This window comes from Scylla paramamosain, chromosome 5, assembly GCF_035594125.1.
Source record: "Scylla paramamosain isolate STU-SP2022 chromosome 5, ASM3559412v1, whole genome shotgun sequence".
NCBI lineage: Eukaryota > Metazoa > Arthropoda > Malacostraca > Decapoda > Portunidae > Scylla > Scylla paramamosain.
The window spans coordinates 28878452-28901118 of NC_087155.1; the positions used below are offsets into that span (position 1 = coordinate 28878452).

The 22667-nt window shown below is 38.3% G+C and overlaps 1 protein-coding gene across 1 annotated transcript in view; it reads right to left on the bottom strand.

Moving 5' to 3' along the window:
* The window catches only part of LOC135100977 (uncharacterized), a 45938-nt gene that overhangs the window by 16808 nt on the left and 6463 nt on the right, over window positions 1–22667 (bottom strand). The window contains 7 exon segments of the mRNA XM_064004594.1: window positions 105–273; window positions 868–951; window positions 2335–2680; window positions 3394–3452; window positions 6917–7086; window positions 10959–11055; window positions 12007–12160. Coding sequence (XP_063860664.1) covers window positions 105–273; window positions 868–951; window positions 2335–2680; window positions 3394–3452; window positions 6917–7086; window positions 10959–11055; window positions 12007–12160 — 1079 coding nt within the window.

The following is a 22667-nucleotide window of genomic DNA, read 5'->3' on the forward strand; positions in this document are numbered from 1 at the left end:
TTACACAGCTGCATTATTTTCTAAATAATTAAGGAACAATGTATCAATGGAGCTAAACCTTGAGATAAATATGGAACTTTAAATTTATATTTTAAAATACTTACCCACTGACAGTTTGTGGCCACATGGCCAGGTGATCTATGTGAATCTCACTGCTTGGTTCCTGGTTCAGCAAGTTCAAAACATGACCAAGGAGAGAGATAAGGATGGACAAGCAACTTGGTTCACGTAAATTTTCCAGAAAGTCAAGAAAAGCTGATCGACTCATGACAACTGTAAAAGGAAACATATTTCATAAGTATGCTTGGCAAGTTTAACTTTGTCATCTATTGTTTGATGAAATCTTTGTAATTTACAGATATTCATTACTAATATCATAAAGATTTTTGTCAATTATTTTATAAGATATTATTACAGGAATTGCCACATGTCAGTAATTACAACATGTATCTTTATAATCATGCAATACAGCATATTTATCCCTCTCCAATTTTCTTTCCACCTGAACCACAATGACATCTTCAAACATGCCCATTCAAAAAGGGAGCACATATTATACCTGTCAATCACCTCCAAGCTGATCTTCAGACATACTAAAATATGGATATATTATGAATCCCAATTTCTATTTACAATGCTTCTAATTCAGTAATGCATTTTTTTTTAAAGTCCCAATGCTTATTAAAATTGTCCCTTGTGAATTTAGGAGTACATTTTTTACCTTTTTTCTTTTTATCATCATTTCAAGCATTCAGCAACAAAGATTTTTTATACAATCAACATTTTCTAAGAGTTGTAATTATGGCATGAAAATTCATATAATTACAGCAGTTTCATTGTCAAAGAAAAATAGAAAGCAACAAATACCTGAATCATGATGACGTTCCATGGAAAGAGACTGTCCAGAGCTGGACCGCTTGTGCTGTGAGCTGTTGGCTATGATTCCAACTACTGGAGGATAACAGAAATGATCTCAGTGTAATAATCTCATCATAATCATTATCACCTTAGCTTTACTATATGTATCTTAATAGAAAATTCCTAGTAAAATTTAAAGTCAAAATACATTTTCTGAGTCTATAGTTATTTAAGTTTCATGAAAAACCTCACTTAGAGACCTAAATAGTTTTACTAAAGTACAAGTTCTCACATTTGTCTAACTCATACATCAAAACATATGACATGATTGTGATGATTAATGCCTTAAGGCATTGTCACTCAGGGCAAATTTCAGCACCTCTTCAGCCACTTTATTTTTGCTTTAATTATTCAAAATTATATGTTATTATAATACGACTGCATGGTTTTTTTGAATGGCTTTGATGATGGAACAACGATACTGTAAATCTTTTGCTCCACTTGGCAATGCATATAGGCCATGCAATGCTGTCTCCACAAGCCATGCCCTGCTGTCCATGGCCAGGTCTTGTCAGGTCAGTCCAGGGTTGAGGTGGCAACAATACAAGTCTAGATCCACCATACCTCAATTAATTTGTGCTGAGCTTTCATACTCCAGCAAAACTGACAGAGTACATGAGACTTACTGGAGGTCAGTTGAAATGTGCTCAAGATTTTATGAAGCAAATCACGTCTGTTTGAATCTAGCTTTCACATGAGATAACGCTGTGGTGCCCCACACATCAGACTTTGAAGCGTACGACAACCCACAAGAAAACGAGACCCCCATCAATCCCAATTTCCTCGCTTCTGAAGAATTATACAATGAAACAAAGGGTGGGAGAGGAGGACATGTGAAAGCTAGCTTCAAGCAGACGTGAATTGCTTCGTAAAATCTTGCACACTTCAACTGACTTCCAGTAAGTCTCATGTACTCTGTCAATTTTACGGCAGCAAATCACTTGTCTCCTGAAGCTCACTACCCCAAGAGGTCTTAAAGCCATGTGGGTGTTGTACCTTAATAAGCATTTGTTGGTTCAATACAATCCAAGTTGTCATGATAACTCCTAATCTAATAGAGGTAAGAAAAACTCTGGAAACAAAAGAACTTTTGTTGTACAACCATTCCCAGCAAAGAATTAACAACCTGCACCCAAACTCAATTTGTTTGGTGGACTGCGAGATGTCATCTCCAAACAAAATCCTTGTCATTGGAACCTTGTTGGAGCATAAGTGAGCGTACTTATGACTGATTTCATGATTGATGACACAGCATCTTGCCAGGTTGTTGCGATGACTGGCGTTTCTAAGCAAGGCCAAAGCCCCATTGAGGAGACTAACTTCCTGAGCCACCACAGTTTCCTTCCTTCTAAGTGAAACTGTCCAGCACAGTGAGCGACTTGAAAATAATAGTGGCTGCCTTGAGTAAATATTTACCAACTTCCTTCATGCAGAAATCAGTCCATTTAGTGTCTGATTTCAGTGCCTCTAAAATCTGAGTTACACTCAACAGGTCACCGCTGCTGGTAGGAACACTTCTTCCAGCAGTCAAGGAGTCCTGTGTGCCATGCCGTCTCTCAGCTTTCAATTTCTCCATGTCGCCCCTTAATTCGGTGAGGGTGTCCATAAGCACGTCCCAAGGAGCAGTGTGCACCTCCTCCCGGAGAGGGAGAGGGAGACATTTGTTGTGGTACCGCGGGACCAGCTGACTGAGTTGAAGATGTACAGTCTCTCCTCGAACTCCTGTAACGAGTAGTAGAGTGCTTGTGCTTGGACTTGTCCTCTCCCAGGCATGAAATCATAATACTTGTCTGTCCTCCATTACAGGACTTGCTCTTATGACCTGATGTCTTGCCTCCATGGGAGTTGTCATCCAAGGAAGACATGGCAGTCAAAAACAAACACTGTACATGGAGGAGGCAGTAGGCACCTGCCAAAATGATAATTACTGCCAGTGAGGTCTAAAGCAATGGATCAGGGGGTGCTGTGAACTTATCATTAAACAAAGCTGTGACCTCACTGAACTTTTCCCTTTGTGTCTCACAACACAAGGGGGCAGTCACAGCCTGCCCTCTAAAGACAACTCTCTTCCTCCACACAAAACTACAAGCACCTAATAACACACACACACCCTTCACTCAAAATTTTAAAATTATCATGGTGACTCCTACCCCAGCCTCAGAGTCCCCATCTGGGGACAGGACCACAAATGTCTCCAGGTCGGACTGCCCTTCTGACGACGACCCTAAGTGTCTTGACACCCCCCTCAACTTTTTCTTCATTAGCTTCTGCAACATTTTCTGTTTAAGATCTAATTTTCAATCTGTAGAACACCACCTCTCCTCTTCTAAACCTCATCTTTTCTTCACTGAAACTCAGGTGTCTGAGGCAACTGACAGTAGCTCCTTTTCTGTTCCCTCCTACTTTCTCTATCCTCATTTTCAATCCAAAGCAGGATATTGCGCTTATGTGCTTTTACCTGCTATGTGACTTTACCTGCTCTCGTAACCACACTCTTGAATCTTCCGAGTTTTCCACCATCTGGCTATATCTAACTACAGAGTCACTCAAACTAATTTTATCTGTGCTGTATACCTCTCACCTAACTCCTCTGACTATAAGAAATTCTTTTACTACTTAACTTCCAAAGTGGAGCACATTCTGACTCTCTTCCCTTTTGCAGAGATCTCTGTTCTTGGAGACTTCAATGTTCACTACCAGCTTTGGCTTTCCTCTCCCTTCACTGACCATCCTGGTGAACTAGCCTTCAACTTTGCTATCCTCCACGACCTAGAGCAATTGGTGCAACACCCTACTCGTATTCCTGACCTTCTTAGAGATATGCCCAACATTCTTGATCTTTTCCTGACCTCTAATCCTTCTCCTTATGCTGTTACCTTCTCTCCTCCATTGAGCTCCTCTGATCACAATCTCATATCTGTATCTTGTCCTCTTGCTCCAATCCCTCCTCAGGATCCTCCTAAATGAAGGTGCCTCTGGTGTTTTGCCTCTGCTAGTTGGAGGGACCTGAGGAGGTAATTTGCTGATTTTCCTTGGTATGACTACTGCTTCTATGTTAGAGACCCATCTTTGAGTGCTGAGCGCATAACAGAGGTGATAGTGTCTGGCATGGAGGCGTACATTCCTCACTCTTTTTCTTGACCTAAACCATCCAAACCTTGGTTTAACACAGCTTGTTCTCGTGCTATACCTGATAGAGAGGTGGCCCACAAAAGGAACTTAAGAGTTCCATCACCAGAATCTCATGCACTTTATATTTCTGCCCAGAACCATGCCAAGTCTGTTCTCCAACTAGCCAAAAACTCCTTCATTAACAGAAAGTATCAAAACCTTTCAAGATCTAACTCCCCTCATGGCTTCTGGCATCTAGCCAAAAATATCTCCAATGACTATGCTTCTTCTTTCCTTTATTTCAACCAGATGGCACCACTGCTATCACATCTATTTCTAAAGCTGAACTCTTCACTCAAACCTTTGCTAAAAGCTCTACCTTGGATGATTCAGGGCTTGTTCCTCCCTCTCCTCCACCCTCTGACTACTTCATGCTACCTATTAAAATTCTTCACAATGATGTTTTCTATGCCCTTGCTGGCCTAAACCCTCGGAAGGCTAATGGATCTGATGGGGTCCCTCCTATTGTTCTCCGAAACTGTGCCTCTGTGCTTGCACCTTGCCTAGACAAACTCTTTCAGCTCTGTCTGTCAACATTTACCTTTCTTTCTTGCTGGAAGTTTGCCTACATTCAGCCTGTTCCTAAAAAGGGTGACCATTCTAATCACTCAAACTACTGTCCTATTGCTTTAATTTCCTGCCTATCTAAAGTTTTTGAATCTATCCTCAACAGGAAGATTCTTAAACATCTGTCACTTCACAATCTTCTATCTGATCGCCAGTATGGGTTCCGTCAAGGCCGCTCTACTAGTGATCTTCTATCTTTCCTTACTGAGTCTTGGTCATCCTCTTTTAGATATTTTGGTGAAACTTTTGCTGTTGCCTTGGACATATCAAAAGCTTTTGATAAAGTCTGGCACAAAGCTTTGATTTCCAAACTACCCTCCTACGGCTTCTATCCTTCTCTCTGTAACTTCATCTCAAGTTTCCTTTCTGACAGTCCTATTACTGCAGTGGTAGACGGTCACTGTTCTTCTCCTAAATCTATTAACAGTGGTATTCCTCAGGGTTCTGTCTTGTCACCCACTCTCTTCTTATTATTCATCAATGACCTTCTAAACCAAACTTCTTGTCCTATCCACTCCTACGCTGATGATACCACCCTGCACTTTTCCACATCTTTTCATAGACGTCCAACCCCTCAGGAAGTAAACATTTCACGTAGGGAAGCCACAGAACGCCTGATTTCTGATCTTTCTAAAATTTCTGATTGGGGCAGAGCAAACTTGATATTGTTTAATGTCTCAAAACACAATTCCTCCATCTGTCAACGTGACACAACCTTCCAGACAACTATCCTCTCTTCTTCAATGACAGTCAATTGTCCCCCTCCTCTACACTGAACATTCTCAGTCTGTCCTTTACTTATAATCTGAACTAGAAACTTCACATCTCATCTCTAGCTAAAACAGCTTCTATGAAGTTAGGCGTTCTGAGTCGTCTTCGCCAGTTTTTCTCACCTCCCAGCTGCTAAGTCTGTACAAGGGCCTTATCTGTCTATGTATGGAGTATATCTCACATGTCTGGGGGTGTTCCACTCATATCGCTCTTCTAGACAGGGTGGAATCGAACGCTTTTCGTCTCGTCAACTCCTCTCTCTTCTCCTCTGTCTTCAGCATCTCTCTCATCACCGCAATGTTGCATCTCTAGCTGTCTTCTACCGCTATTTTCATGCTAACTGCTCTTCTGATCTTGCTAACTGCATGCCTCCCCTCCTCCTGCGGCCTCCCTGCACAAGACTTTCTTCTTTCTCTCACCCCTATTCTGTCCACCTCTCTAATGCAAGAGTTAACCAGTATTCTCAATCATTCATCCCTTTCTCTGGTAAACTCTGGAACTCCCTGCCTGCTTCTGTATTTCCATCTTCCTATGACTTTAATTCCTTCAAGAGGGAGGTTTCAAGATACTTATCCTTTAATTTTTGACTACTGCTTTGGACTCTTTTATGGGACTGGCATCTCAGTGGGCTTTTTTTATTGGATTTTTGTTGCTCTTGGCTAGTGTCCCTCCTGCATAGAAAAAAAAAAAAAGAAAAATCCTTAACTTGGATTTATTTGAGGGGAATAACCCACTCTTACTAAGGAGGAAAGTGGGTGCAGGGCTCTGCCACCTGCATGACAAGTAACAGCCTGGCAGAGCAAAGCAAAGACCTTGGCAAAGAGGGTGAGATAGGAATGTCTGACCAGTGCAGGAGCCAAGTAGCAACTGATGTGTGGGGCAGCGCGGCGTTATCTCATGGGGTAGTGAGCTTCAGCAGACAAGTGATTTGCTGACGTAAAATTTAGTGTGGGACAATCACAACACACTGTTTATCTCGTTAGCTGCAGTCGTCAAATTAGCACTATAAATAATTTCACAGACCAGCCAATCAAATCACAATCACACAATTGCACATGTACTTCAGTTTTTCTTAGTTTTGCAGTTGACAATTTGTCTCATAAAGTACAACAGTTTATATTCAGTTTATATTTATAGCTTGTAACACGACAGTTATTTGAATCCAAATACTCCCAACACATCCAGCAATACAACCGTTTCCCATTCTTCTTGACAACAGAAAATGAGCAACAAGATGTTTGCTCCTCATTTTGTCCAACTGCCAACAATAATGGCCATGTTGGGAGAAATTTGTCCTGTGACGCCACCTTTCGTGTAAGGACTTTTCACCTGTAATTTCCTCAAAATGTACTATAAAAGCTAAAGACTACTTGTATTACAGAAGCACTGAACTTACATAATATGAAACCTAAATTAAGACCATAATCCTCCCTCACAGTTAATAATGAGCACAGTACCATGACAGTCATAGAACATTATTTTAGCTTACCTACATCCCAGAGATCATACCACACTGTTTTACTGGTATGCTTCTCCCTCAAGGCATGAGCAGTAGCAGCTAGAGGCTTCACCAGTCCCAGCAGGTATATGTGAGAAGGTAGAGATATCCCTCCTAAGAGGCTGCCCCACTCACCAGCATTAAGTAGCAGAAGAATACACCTGGCAAAAAGAACTGTCTGTAAAAAACTGTTTTACTGTAAGAAATATTTATCTCAATATATTACGGAATCCAATGCATTATACAGTCAGGTCACTGCTAATGCATGGGATCAGTTCTGCTACTGACCCGAGTTAGTTATAACAAAAGCAATGACAGAAAATTACTATGGTTCTGACCTGGCTGATACAAGCCCCCCAAAATAAAAATGTTTCAAGACTACCTACAACACTCAAATTTTTTTCTTAACATATAACTGAAGGTAACCATTACACATCAAAAGGTTACCTACAACACTCAAAATTTTTTTTTTACATGTAACTGAAGGTAACCATTACACATCAAAAGGTTAATGAATAAAAACTGGTATAGCACAATAACAATCATTAAAAAATCATGCTAAGCCATTGTTTATGTACACAGCTGATGAATATTCATTTTTAATATCACCTTATATCTTCCACAGTTGGTGTTCACACTCTCACCATGCTATTTGGGTCCAAAATCTATGGCCTTCATCACTAAATACAAATGAAAAACGTGTCTTTTCTAATGATGTAAGCATGGGTGACTTCATTCCTGAAGGTCATGAGAGAATTGTACTGCTTCCAAGAACAGGCGAATTGCTAAGGTGGCATCACTGTGTGTGTTATGGGCAGTGGTGGTCCACTCCCTCTCCCCGATTAGTCACTAAATTAGGATCACTACAGATGGTGACAGTAGTGGTGGCAGTCACCCATTCCTTCTCCCTGATCAGTTACTAAAATAGCATCACTGTGAGTAGCATGGATGGTAGCAGCAGCCCACTTGCTCTCCTGCATTGTGAACCTCTCCATGGCTTGGAGGCAAACTGACCCCCATGTCAGACATGATTCACGTTAGCATACCATGTTATTTTTTTATTTTTTTATATAGTACTGACCCATGTGTGTGTGTGTGTGTGTGTGTAATATATATATATATATATATATATATATATATATATATATATATATATATATATATATATATATATATATATATATATATATATATATATATATATATATATATATATATATATATATATATATATATATATATATATATATATATATATATATATATATATATATATATATATATATATATACACACAGTGAACCTGAACGTCTCCCTTCCAGAGCCACTTGGTTTTTGGACAAAATTTTTAACTCTTAATTGCTTTGGTTGCCATACCATAATTCAGTTTTCGACCAAGGTTAATGGATTTCAAATACTACAAGATGTAGCAAAAGCTGCCATTTATTTCTGATTTATAGTTCCTATAAATATTTCTTTTGTTTTTAAATATTTGGAGGAGAGACACAGAGGGTAAGACAGTAATTCAATCTATGAAATAAGTTAAATGTGATCCAATTAAAGAAGCTGAAGAACCTCAGTGTAAACAAAGTTCACCACTCAGGAGTAATCCTGAGCCTCTTGTGGCTCTCTCTATGATCCACAATGCCAACACTGCTGCACAATTGCATTTTCCCAGCAACAAGATGTCTAAGATCACTTTCATTTTAGCAGTGAGTGGGTTGCTCCTCTCTGTGTCACTCTGTAAGGAATCCCTCACATGATCGGTGACAAAAAGAATGCCTGCATGGTCTATCTAAACAATATCTTCTGATGAGTTCTGTGTCACTGAGTTCATTCAATACATCATTTCTGGACAAAAAATTTCTAAGCTGGAGATGTTGTGAAGCGGCCATCTTAGCAGTGGGAGTGTTGGTTATTACCTGCTAAGAAATGTTGGATGGGTGTCTGAGAATGGATTAATCTATTTTACATTGATTCTTCAAGGGAAAATAGTTTGGGTTTTCGAACATTTCAGATTTCGAACAGCATTCAGGAACTAATTAAGTTTGAAAACTGAGGTTCCACTATATATATATATATATATATATATATATAATTTCTGATTGGGGCAGAGCAAACTTAGTATTGTTCAATGCCTGAAAAACTCAATTCCTTCATCTATGAACTTGACACAACCCTCCAGACAAATATCCCTCTCTTCTTCAATGACACTCAACTTTTTTTTTTCTTATGTATGAGGGGCACTGGCCAAGGGAAAAAAAAGAAAAAAAAAGAAAAAAAAAAAAAAAAAAGGAACACTGACATGCCAGTCCCAGAAAAGGGTCCAAAGCAGTAGTCAAAAATTGAAGGATGTGTCTTGAAATCTCCCTCTTGAAGGAGTTCAAGTCATAGGAAGGTGGTAATACAGAAGCAGGCAGGGAATTTCAGAGTTTACCAGAGAAAGGGATGAATGCTTGAGAATACTGGTTAACTCTTGCATTAGAAAGGTGAACAGAATAGGGATGAGGGAAAGGAGAAAGTCTTGTGCAGCGAGACAAATGGCATTAAAAAGCATGTAATTTACTGATAAGCATTACACGATAACACTATTGCAGTGATTTAAAGTACTCCTGTAAAATGCTACGTGGCATTATCGAAGTGAGGGAGGAGGGGGGAGGGGAGTGTGTCCGAGGGACCTTGAAAACAGTTGAGTGATGATGCCATGTAGCATTTTACAGGAGTACTTTTAATCACCACAAAATTATTGTCATGTAATGCTTATCGGTAAATTACATACTTTTTAATACCATTTGTCTTGTTATAAGATACTGTAATGTTCAATAGCTTGCAAAAAAAAAAAAAAAAGCTTAAACCATTTGTAATCTGGCCAAGTGGCACCTCTGAGGCTGCAACAATGCAACTGTCTGTCCGTCATCTTGTAGCTACATGTAGAGTACACCCATGAGTCCCGTACATTTTCAACTCCTCTGACGGGTAAACAAAGCCTTAAAATGCCTATGTGCATAGAGCATTTTCTACTTAGAATTACACATTCTTTCACCTCTTTTAGTATTTACAGAAACTCGCATTACACCCTGTATACTTCCATTAATTTCTCACTGATTGCGATTTCTCACATTTGCTACTGTTGTTCTATGCACCTACACGATGCAATTCTTCCCTGTTCTCACTCCCTGTAAGTTGTGTTCACATCTCTGCCATTCTGGAACCTGTTGCCTCTCACCTTGGAGCACATGCTTGCTTTCACGGTTGAGAATTATTCTTTATAATGTATTGTCACAAAATTTTGAAAAATGACATTCCTTTCCCTATTTCATGAAGCTTCAGCCAACACATGCACATATAGAATACACAGAAATCACATCAAAAACACCTGTTACATGTATTGCAGTAGATACAGGACAAAGACAGAGGGAAAAGGAAAAAAAAAAAAATGACATAAGCATTTACAACAGAAATGCCATAGAAATGCGTCTTAGAACGGACAGTCAGCCAGGCACCAAGGAAACCCATGCTCTTCACCATATGCTACTACCCAACATCCCTCACCCACTCCATGTCCTGACACCAACAATTGGGTTGTGTTCCTAAAGGCACTGTACATGGACTGATATTGCCTTAATGCAGTTCCCACCATATTGTGAACCATTAACAGTTAATGAGAGCTTACCTTTAAGTTATTTATATTCATATTGTTACATTTTGCCATCAAAATGTAATTTTCATTGTAACCACTCTCTCCTTGATAAAACTGTATCTTCATTATTATTATCATTATTATTCATTCTGGGCAATGTGGTGGAGCCACATCACTGCACAGTATGACACTGGCCAGAGACAGGTAAGCAGGTGGAAGCTAGAGTTGCACTGGAAGCTGGTGTATGTATGTCAGGATATTAATGAGTCTGGTTATTGAACATCTGGGCATTGAAGGAATTATTGTTATATTTTTAAAAGATAAAGACTATGAATAATAAAATACTAATATAAATTATCATGATGCAAAAGAAAAAGTATAAGTTTAAAGTACCAGTTATTTACACCAGTCCAAGGAGCAATGCCATCCCTTCCACTGTGTGCACTAAGGCATTGCCGGGCCTCACTTGTCAGCTCGCTCATTACATTACCTGGAGAAAAAAAAAAAGTTCTCATGACTGAAACCAGAAAATTTCACATACTCAAGTGGTTTTCTTTATATATATATATATATATATATATATATATATATATATATATATATATATATATATATATATATATATATATATATATAATTATAAAATCCGGTACTAAAATACTTTACCAAGAGTACTACAAACATCTAAACTAATCTATTAGTGACTAAACTTTTAGAGCATCTAGTGGTACAGATATAGGCAAACTTACAACACAAAAGAGGCCTGAGTTTAAATCTGGTGGAGAATAATTAGACCCATTTTCACTTATGAGCAAGCAGATAGGGCATACAGTACTTCAGAGTGATAAATGATTATGGCTTGATAGAAGAAAATGGCCAACAAACCTTCAAACTGTGTATGCATTTAATTCACTCAGTCTCAAGGATCATGTGCTGGAATCATGATTACCAAGTACCCTCTCAAAGACTTAAGAAGCTTTCAAGTCATACAGTGTGATCTATGGGTAAGACTGACAGCTTTCACATAACTCACATCTGTCACATTGTCTAATTGAAAGAAGATGACAGCTGCTCACTAATTGACAAAAATCTTTGTGACTTTAGGGGCAAGGATGTTATCACTAAGCTAAAGGCAGTGTGTGTGTGTGTGTGTGTGTGTGTGTGTGTGTGTGTGTGTGTGTGTGTGTGTGTGTGTGTGTGTGTGTGTGTGTGTTTGTGTGTGTGTGTGTGTGTGTGTGAGAGAGAGAGAGAGAGAGAGAGAGAGAGAGAGAGAGAGAGAGAGAGAGAGAGAGAGAGAGAGAGAGAGAGAGAGAGAGAGAGAGAGAGAGAGAGAGAGAGAGAGAGAGAGAGAGAGAGAGAGAGAGAGAGAGTAGTATTTTCAGATACTAAAAGAAAATATTGAAGACAGAGTGACTATTGCCAAAAGGGTACTCATACTCACTATCAACACAGGGTAATTCATGAATACAATGCTGAATCTTGGTCATAAGTAACATCCATATCAAGAGTTTACAAAGGCGACCAGTTTCTCTTCCTGGGAGTTTCGCTGCATGGCTACTGGCTTCTTCTAAAAGACTTAATGAACTCCTGAAGCTCTGGAAAGATAAAGCTAAATGCATAACTGCATAACACTGATTACAGTAATTGTTTAACTCATAATGTGATGCCACTCTCCTACCTATTGACCATCCAACATCTAAAGAGGATTCCATAAAGATCTGAAAACAAACCACTTCAAGAGTTAGCATGTCACAAATCAAAATTTCTTATAGGCTCTTATGACTCCTGCCTAAACTCATACATGCCTCTAAGGCTCTGTTTGCACTCATTCAATACAGTTGCTACAAATTATTGTTACTGCTAAAACTATCTGCAGCCTTCTTTCTTTTTTTGTACTTCCTCTCTTTCTCTTTTCGCATGCACTAAACCTAAATTTAAGACTATCTATCTATCTATCTATTTATCTATCTATGTATATAACAGGATGGCAATCACATATGGAGTGGCCCAGACAAAGCACCACACACACACACACACACACACACACACACACACACACACACACACACACACACACACACACATCACTCACATTCTTAGCTTTTGTGACGGGTAAAAAGAATACTGTCACTGTATTCCCTACATGTTGCAAGAGAAAACTAAAGGGGATGGAGTGAGGGAGCTAGGAACCCCTTCTTTATATAGTGTCTCAAGAACTGATAAGGGAAAACACTACATGTAGAATTTAAGACTACAAAAAACTTACGGCTTTGCTTCATGGTATGAGCAAATTGATTTGTTGTGAAGCTGTCTTCAACGAAAACTTGCTGCAGTGTTTTGTAGATTAATTAGCTATGAAGTCAGGCCATTGCAATCAAACATGGCTCTTTACTCTTTCCAAACAAACTCTGGAGCAATCCTGGCACTGATTGAATGCTTATTTTTTGATTGGCTAATCAAGACTTACTTGGTTTTGCACTTAAGATTAAGTGCACAAGCAGCTACTTGTTGCTGGCTTAGACCAAGAAAAGACACTTTAATACAAGGGTCTCCAAAGTGGTTGATATCAACCCCAAGGGGTCGATGGAACCATCTAAGGGGTTGATAAATGTCAGGGCCATTTGTAGTTTTGATATCAAAAGCTGACATTTTTATAAGCAATAAAAATACATGAACTAGTATTGAGACAAATAATGGAGTGTGTCACTTGGGAACAAAACATGCATGGAAATGGAGCTTCAAAACAAATAGTAGTAACCATTATATTCTTATTAAAACAAAGCTGCATCTGAAGATAATGACCTCACAGAATACCATGTGTAGTAATCACCACACTATGCGATGTGGGCTTCAGTAACAGTGTAATTTACTAGGCAGGTAGGTGTATCCATGCCCAATGTTGCCTGCTGAATATGGCACTACACCGAAATATGGGAAACCTTGCATAGACATGGATCAGGCAGGCCTTGGTGCACAATGCCTACTAAAAATGCAGTGATTGCATTATGGATAAAGCCCGTTTACCACAGTCCCAGCCATCAGTCACTAACTTGGATTGTTCTGCACATCACAAAAGAAGAAAAAGATGATAGAAGCTGAGGCAACTGACAGTAGCTCCTTTTCTGTTCCCTCCTACATTTGTTATCCTCATTTTCAATCCAAAGCTGGATGTTGCATCTGTGTGTGCAATGACTTAACCAGCTCTCATGCCCACGCTCTTGAATCTTCCAAGTTTTCCATCATCTGGCTATGACTATAGTCACACTCAAACTAAATTTATCTGTGTTGTATACCTCTCATCTAACTCCTCTAACTATAAGAAATTCTTTAACTACTTAACTTCCAAAGTGAAGCACATTCTAACTTCTTCCCTTTTGCAGAGATCTCCATTTTTGGAGACTTCAATGTTCACCACCAGCTTTGGCTTTCCTCTCTCTTCACTGACCAACCTGGTGAGCTAACCTTTAACTTTGCTATCCTCCACAACCTTGGGCAACTGTTGCAACACCCTACTTGTACTCCTAACCGTCTTGGAGATATGCCCAACATTCTTGATCTTTTCCTAACCTCTAATTCTTTTGCCTATGGTGTTAACCTATCTTCTTTGTTGGCCTCCCCTGATCACAATCTCATATCTGTATCTTGTCCTAATGCTCCAATTCCTCCTCAGAATCCCCTGAAGCGGAGGTGCCTCTGGCGTTTTGCCTCTGCTAGTTGGGGGGGACCTGAGGAGGTATTTTGCTGATTTTTCTTGGAATGACTACTGTTTCTGTGTCAGAGACCTGTCTCTGTGTGCTGAGCATATAACAGAGGTGATAATGTCTGGCATGGAGGCATACATTCCTCACTCTTTCTTGACATAAACCTTCCAAACCTTGGTTTAACACAGCAGGTTCTCGTGCTATACATGATAGAGAGGTGGCCCACAAAAGGTACTTGAGTCCTCCATCACCAGAATCTCATGTGCCTTATAATTCTGCCAGGAACCATGCCATGTCTGTTCTCCAACTAGCCAAAAACTCCTTCATTAATAAAAGGTGTCAAAATCTTTCAAAATCTGACTCTCCTTGTGACTTCTGGCACCTACCCAAAAACACCTCCAAAAACTTTGCTTCTTCTTTCCCTCCTTTATTTCAACCAGATGGCATCACTGCTATCACATCTATCTCTAGAGCTGAACTCTTCACTTAAACCTTTGCTAAAAACTCTACCTTGGATGATTCAGACCTTGTTCTGCTCTTTGACTACTTCATACTACCTATTAAAATTCTTCACAATGATGTTTTCCATGCCCTCGCTGGCCTAAACCCTTGGAAGGTTTATGGACCTGCCTGGGTCCCTCCTATTGTTCTCTGAAACTGTGCCTCTGTGCTTGCACCTTGCCTAGTAAAACTCTTTCAACTCTGTCTGTCAACATCTACCTACCTTTACTTCTTGCTGGAAGTTTGTCTACATTCAGCCTGTTTCTAAAAAGGGTGACTGTTCTAATCCCTCAAACTACCGTCCTATTGTTTTAATTTCCTGCCTATCTAAAGTTTTTGAATCTATCCTCAATAGGAAGATTCTTAAACATCTATCACTTCACAACCTTCTATCTGATCGCAAGTATGGGTTCTGTCAAGGCCACTCTACTGGTGATCTGGCTTTCTTTACTGAGTCTTGGTCATCCTCTTTTAGAGATTTTGGTGAAACTTTTCCTGTTGTCTTAGACATATCAAAAGCTTTTGATAGAGTCTGGCACAAAGCTTTGACTTCTAAACTAACCTATGTATTCTATCCTTCTCTCTGTAGCTTCACCTCAAGTTTCCTTTCTGATCATTCTATTGCTGCTGTGGTAGATGGTCACTGTTCTTCTAAATTTATTAACAGTGGTGTTCCTCAGGGTTCTGTCATGTCACCCACTCTTCCTATTATTCATTAATGATCTTCTAAACCAAACTTCTTGTACTATCCACTCTTATGCTGATGATACTACTCTGCACTTTTCCACATCTTTTTGTAGATGTCCAACCCTTCAGGAAGTAAATAGTTTATGCAGGGAAGCCACAGAATGCCTGATCTCTCTAAAATTTCTGATTGGGGCAGAGGAATCTTATTATTGTTCAATGCCTCAAAAAACTCAATTCCTCCATCTATCAACTCAATACAACCTTCTAGACAACTATCCCTCTTCAATGACACTCAACTGTCCCCCTCCTCTATACTGAACATCCTCAGTCTGTCCTTTTCTTATAATCTAAACTGGAAACTTCACATCTCATCTCTAGCTAAAAACAGCTTCTATGAAGTTAGGCATTCTGAGACATCTCTGTCAGTTTTTCTCACCCTTTCAGCTGGTTACTCTGTACAGGAGTCTTATTTGTCCATGTATGGAGTATGCTTCACATGTCTGGGGGGATTCCACTCCTACCTCTCTTCTAGACAGGGTGGAATCGAAAGCTTTTCGTCTCATCAACCCCTCTCCTCTAACTGACTGTCTTCAGCCTCTCTCTCATCACTGCAATGTTGCATCTCTAGCTGTCTTCTACCACTACTTTCATGCTAACTGCTCTTCTGATCTTGCTAACTGCATGCCTCCCCTCCTCCCGTGGCCTTGCAGCACAAGACTTTCTTCTTTCTCTCACCTGTATTCTGTCTACCTCTCTAATGCAAGAGTTGAAACAGTATTCTCAGTCATTCATCTCTTTCTCTAGTAAACTCTGAAACTCCCTGCCTGCTTCTGTATTTCCACCTTCCTATGACTTGAATTCCTTCATGAGGAAGGTTTCAAGACACTTATCCTTCAATATTTTACTATTGCTTTAGACACTATTCAGTGACTGGCATCCCAGTGGGCCTTTGTTTTTTTATTGGATTTTGTTGCCCTTGGCCAGTGTCCCTCCTACATAAAAAAAAAAAAAAAAAAAAAAAAAAAATCAACTTAAACCTTCCAAACCTTAGTTTAACACAGCCTGTTCTTGTGCTATACATGACAGAGAGGTGGCCCACAAAGGGTAACCGAGCCTTCCATCACCTGAATCTCGTGTGCTTTATACTGCAGCCCACAATCATGTCAAGTCTGTTTTCTAACTAGCCAAAAACTCCTTCATTAATAAAGTGTCAAAATCTTTCAAGATCTAACATCTCCAATAATTTAACTTCTTCATCTTTTCCCCTTATTTTGATCTGATGGTACCACTGCAAACTCATCTGTTTCTAAAGCTGAACACTTTGCTCAAACCTTTGCTAAAAACTCTACCTTGGATGATTCAGTGCTTGTTGCTCCCTCTCCTTCTTGCTGCCTATTAAAATCCTTTGCAATGATGTTTTCCATGCCCTTGCTAGCCTAAACCCTCAAAAGGCTTATGGACCTGATGGGGTCCCTCCTATTGCTCTCTGAAACTGTGCCTCCATGCTTGCACCTTGCCTAGTCAAACTCTTTCAACTGTCTGTCAACATCTACCTTCCTTCTTGCAGGAAGTTTGCCTACATTCAGCCTGTTCCTAAAAATGGTGACCATTCTAATCCCTCAAACTACCATCTTATTGCTTTAATTTCCTTCCTATCTAAAATTTTTGAATCTATCCTCAACAGGAAGATTCTTAAACATCTATCACTTCACAACCTTCTATCCGATAGCCAGTATGGGTTCATCAAAGTTACTCTACTGATGATTTTTTGGCTTTCCTTACTGAGTCTCTTTTAGAGATTTTGGTGAAACTTTTGCTGTTGCCTTAGACATATCAAAAGCTTTTGATAAGTCTGGCACAAAGTTTTGATTTCCAAACTACCCTCTTACTGTTTCTATTCTTCTCTCTTTAACTTCATCTCAAGTTTCCTTTCTGACTGTTCTATTGCTGCTGTGGTAGACAGTCACTGTTCTTCTTCTAAATCTGTTAACAATGGCATTCCTCAGGGTTCTATCCTATCACCCACTCTCTTCCTATTATTCATCAATGATCTAATCAAACTTCTTGTCCTATCCACTCCTATACTGATGATACCACTTTGCACTTTTCAATGTCTTTTTGTTGATGTCCAATCCTTCAGGAAGTAAACAGTTCATGCAGGGAAGCCACAGAAGGCCTAACTTCTGATCTCTCTAAAATTTCTGACTGGGACCAGGACCTCAATGAAACTTTTTTTTTTTGTGTGTTGCAATTTTTGTGGCCCTTGGCTGGTACCCCTTCAACAAAAAAAAAAAAAAAAAAAAAATAAATAAATAAATAAATAAATAAATAAAAAATAAATAAAATAAAATAAATAAATAAAATAAAATAAAAAAATAAAATAAAATAATGATGATGACAGATGAACAGATGAAGATATATGATGGTAGAACAGATGATGATACATGATAGAAAAGATGATGATAGAAAAATATTATGATAGAAAGAGATAATGATAAATGATGAAGATGATGATGATGATGATTTTTTTTTTTTTTTTTTATGTAGGAAGGACACTGGCCAAGGGCAACAAAAATCTAATAAAAAAAATGTCCACTGAAATGCCAGTCCCAAAAAAGGGTCAAAGCAGTGGTCAAAAATTGATGGATAAGTGTCTTGAAACATCCCTCTTGAAGGAATTCAAGTCATAGGAAGGTGGAAATGCAGAAGCAGGCAGGGAGTTCCAGATAGATAGAAGATAGAAGATAGAAGATAGAAGATGAAAGAAAAATAAGAGAAAAAAGTAGGAGAGAGAGAGAGAGAGAGAGAGAGAGAGAGAGAGAGAGAGAGAGAGAGAGAGAGAGAGAGAGAGAGAGAGAGAGAGAGAGAGAGAGAGAGAGAGAGAGAGAGAGATGTCAAGTTAGCGCACTTTCATGGCCTGATACTTTACATTTCTGATGTTTGTAGCAACTTTTATAAAGAATTAGAATTGATAACAATGGTTTTTGAGAACGAATATCATCACCATGTACTTCAACTGTCAAAAAACTTATTAAAAACAATGTTTTAAATCCATTTTTTGATTACAGTAAAATCCCTCTTATCCATCAACGGGACCGCCGACATGCCGGATACTTGAATAGAAGTGAAATTATGTCCACAATCACCACCCTACACTCACGCATCTTACCATAACAAAGATCAGCTGATCTTAATCAGCAGCTGATCTGATCAGCTGCTTATGTGTAAGCACAACACGCTTCCTCTTTTCTACAACTTTAGGCATGATGAAGGCATCAGGCGATAAACAGTGCACACACGGGACTGAGTCACTGAGTAAACACAGTGCAATGGGCCACGGGTGGTGTGAAGCAGCGCGCTCTAGTGGCGAGGGGATAAAGTATGCCTCACGTGGGAATTTTAATTGATTTTATGAGTACACATTGATTTTTTATTGATTTTAAGGCTCGGGGAAAAATGTGCTGGATACTTGAAGCTGCTGGATACTCAAATGCTGGATGAGAGGGATTTTACTGTAATATCTTAAGATTTCAATTGTCTGTGGATAAAACTCTAGATGGCTAAAAATATCCTCATCTACAAATATTTAAAATAGATATCTGCTTCCCCCCAGTCACCAGTCACAAATCCCCCAGTGCTTAGCATAGCAGGGCTACCAATCTTGCACCATACCCCTTGTGTTGTGTTATATTGTAACATGCCATAAAGATAAAAATTTTTTGATTGGTGTACATAGAGACAGTCTTGTTGCCATGAAACTCAGAGGTAAACTGCATGATGCCTTAAAAGTTTGTATCAGTCAATGAAATTAAAACATATCATTTCAATTTTCAACTGTCTGCAATGTTATATGAAAAAGTTATGAAACTGTAAACCAATTATTTTTGCACATGAAGGTAAGATGGTTGTCAAGAAGTTATACCTTGCAAAGACTTATTGACTTGTATGACTTAACTGTAGAGTTTCTTAAGGATGTGGACCCATCACTATATACCAAGCTGAAAATGTGTAAGAACTGTCTCTTCTATTTGAGAACTACATTCAAAATTTTATGAAGTACAGAAACGTCTGCAAGGTAAAGATGTTACAATTATTCAAGCTCAAACAATCCTAATGGGCTTCTAAATCAAAACAAGGCTATTTAAATTTTCATTGGGATGTAAAAGATTTTAAATATTTTCAAACTTGCAGCAACTCAGAGAAGATGAAAACATTTCAGATTGTGGTTTGGAGATATACATAAATCACCTTGAAAAATAAAGGAAGACCTTAAAGTATGTTTCGAGGATCTGGAGAAAATGCACATACTTGACTGGATCATTATACTATTTAATTTGGAAACAGAAAATGCAGTCATTGAATCTCACTCAGATGATGATCTCAATGATATGTGTGTGGTTCTTGAGGCTAAATCATTGTTCAGAAGTAAAACCCTCAATGAGTACTAGAGTAATGGAAATACTTCTACTAAATACCCCAAGCTTAGTGCAGCAGTTAAGCTATTTGAACTTGCATTCCCAAGTTCCTACATGATGAAGCTGGTTTTAAGCCACACAAATGCAGTTCTAACAAAGCAGATGAACAGACTGAACCTGGAAGAGTGTAGTGATTTATGACTGAAACTCACCCATCACCAACCAAATATCAATGCCCTTGCTCATGTTTAGCAAACACATCCTTCACATTTAAGAAGGTAGGTTATTTATTTATTTTTTTCTATGAATTTAATTTTACACTTTTATGTTGAATACCAACATTATATTCAGTACTTTGTAGTACATTGCTTATGATTTCCACAATAATGGTAAATATATTTTCCTTTTTGTTCCCCTATATCTAATGAGCAATATTCACAAGGGAGCAAGGGTATACAGAACAATAGTTTTGCTGAGCTTGGTATGCAGTTTCCTTTACTGATGTACAATGGTACCTCGGTATATGTCCTTAATCTGCTCCAGATCCTTGGACTTATACCTGACAGGACATATACCAAACAAACTTTTCCCACAAGAAATAAAGGGAAATGATTAATCCATTCCCATGAAAAAATCCTATTGTTATTGGCATATCATACAGTACATTGATGTGATTGTATGAAATAATTTAAACACTGCTTAATACTAAAATACATATGCTTCTAGTGCTGTTTAACACAATACACCCAAAGCACTTACTATCATGCTCAAGTTGTAGATCACATCATTTGGAGCATTTCTAATGGTTACACCATGTGGCACAAATAACAAAATGCAAGCAATCACAATAGTAAAAATATCCTACATGACTGCAGTAATAAAACAGAGGTAGTAGCCTAGTCACAGAGGCAAGCAAAGAACGCAACCCAGCTGCCGAGATGTAAACAACACACTTGGCGCATCACTGAACAGGGCCGCATTTTCATTTTCAACATTTCCTTACATCATATTATAGTTGAAAAATATGATATAGCACCCTTGCCTATAATGTGGTGGTGTAAATCTTTGAGTGTATGGGTGAAGGAAATTTCAAAATTAATCTACTGGAGGCCTTACATTCGCAAATAAGATGCAGTTTGATTTTTTGAGCCATTTTTATGAAAAAAGGTGTGCCTTATATGCTGTAAAATACAGTAAGTACAATAGTAATTAGATGAAATAAATAAAAATTTAACCTCACTTTACCTTGCTGAGAAGAGTTGAATGCCTACTAGGATGATGCTGAGAGGGGAGGAGGAGATGTTATTTTTTGGAAGGAGAGTCCTCTTCCAATAAACTTAAGGATTCTGAAATTCTGGTGTTTTTATCTTTCTCTTTTCTGTTTCTTTTTCCTATCTGGACCTGGTTGAGACTCACCAGCCTGGCAACACTGCTTGTAGGCAGTCGTAACTTTGTCTTGAGAGAGGTAAACAAGAGTAGCATGTAGTGTCATCACTCATTTTGATCCAAACAAGTTCTGCCACATGAGTCGTATTCCAAATAAAGCTCATACCAAGCAAATTTTTTTGTGTCCAAACAGGATGCACACCAAATTGGACTTATTCCGAAGCAGACATATACCAAAGTACCACTATAAATGGAAAGCAGGGTCTGATATGCAATTTCCCTTATTAATGTATATGGAGACTGCACATCTACTTAATTATTATTAATATTTTTTTTTTTTTTGTACAAGCCTAAGGGTTGATGAGAAATCAAGGATTACATGAAGGAGTCAATAGTTTAAAAGTTTGGGGACCCCTGCCTTTAAGTATCATAGTCAATGAAATTGTGGATGACTATGATAAAAACTGCAGTAGCTATCTGACAACTAGTTCAGTCAAAATTTTGGCGAAGAAGCAGTAAGTATTAACTCTCATAATGATTCTTCCATTCTTACATCCCTTACTGAATGGTAAGACTAGTTTTCATAAATGAAATATTACTCTTGGGGTAGCAAAAATTAAAAAGAATGTGCAGAATATATGCAAGTTAAATAATTATTGATAATTAATACCAAAGTCATGGAAGATGACTTTTCATTAATAGCTTTCCAAATGAAAAAACTGACAATAAATTGTATGTTTTTTTTCTGGTAAACTTTGTTTGCAGCCAAGAATGATTTATAATTATTGAAACTATAATTTTATAACTACAAAATAAATATCTTAAGTATTGTTTCAGTTCAAATTCCAGCAAAAAGAAGATTACTTTCATTAAGATGAATAAAAATTAGTAACTTATATTGGTTAGACTTTAATATGAATTTTGGATAATATGAATCAAGTGATATCCTATGAGAGAGAGAGAGAGAGAGAGAGAGAGAGAGAGAGAGGAGAGAGAGAGAGGAGAGAGAGAGAGAGAGAGAGAGAGAGAGAGAGAGAGAGAGAGAGAGAGAGAGAGAGAATTAAAAATATACTTTTTTTTTTAAGTATCTGTATATACCACTAGTGGTAAATACACAACAGGTGGAAATGCATGTTACATGACTGGGAATGCAAGCTGCAAGCAAAATGTTAAGATGTCAAATTTCTGATCACCACAGTTTGTTAGTAATCCTTATTTCAGTACCTGCTTCAGGTAATGTTCTGTAACTTTCAAATTTGTTATTGTTTTGTTCATTTGTTATATTTGTTTACTGATAATGTACATAAATATAAATAACTAATAATAGCTTGAGAGACCATCTAGCAATCAGCACATTATTATCAACTAAATGATCTTGGTAAGATGCTGATTACATGTACAGTATTGTGGAT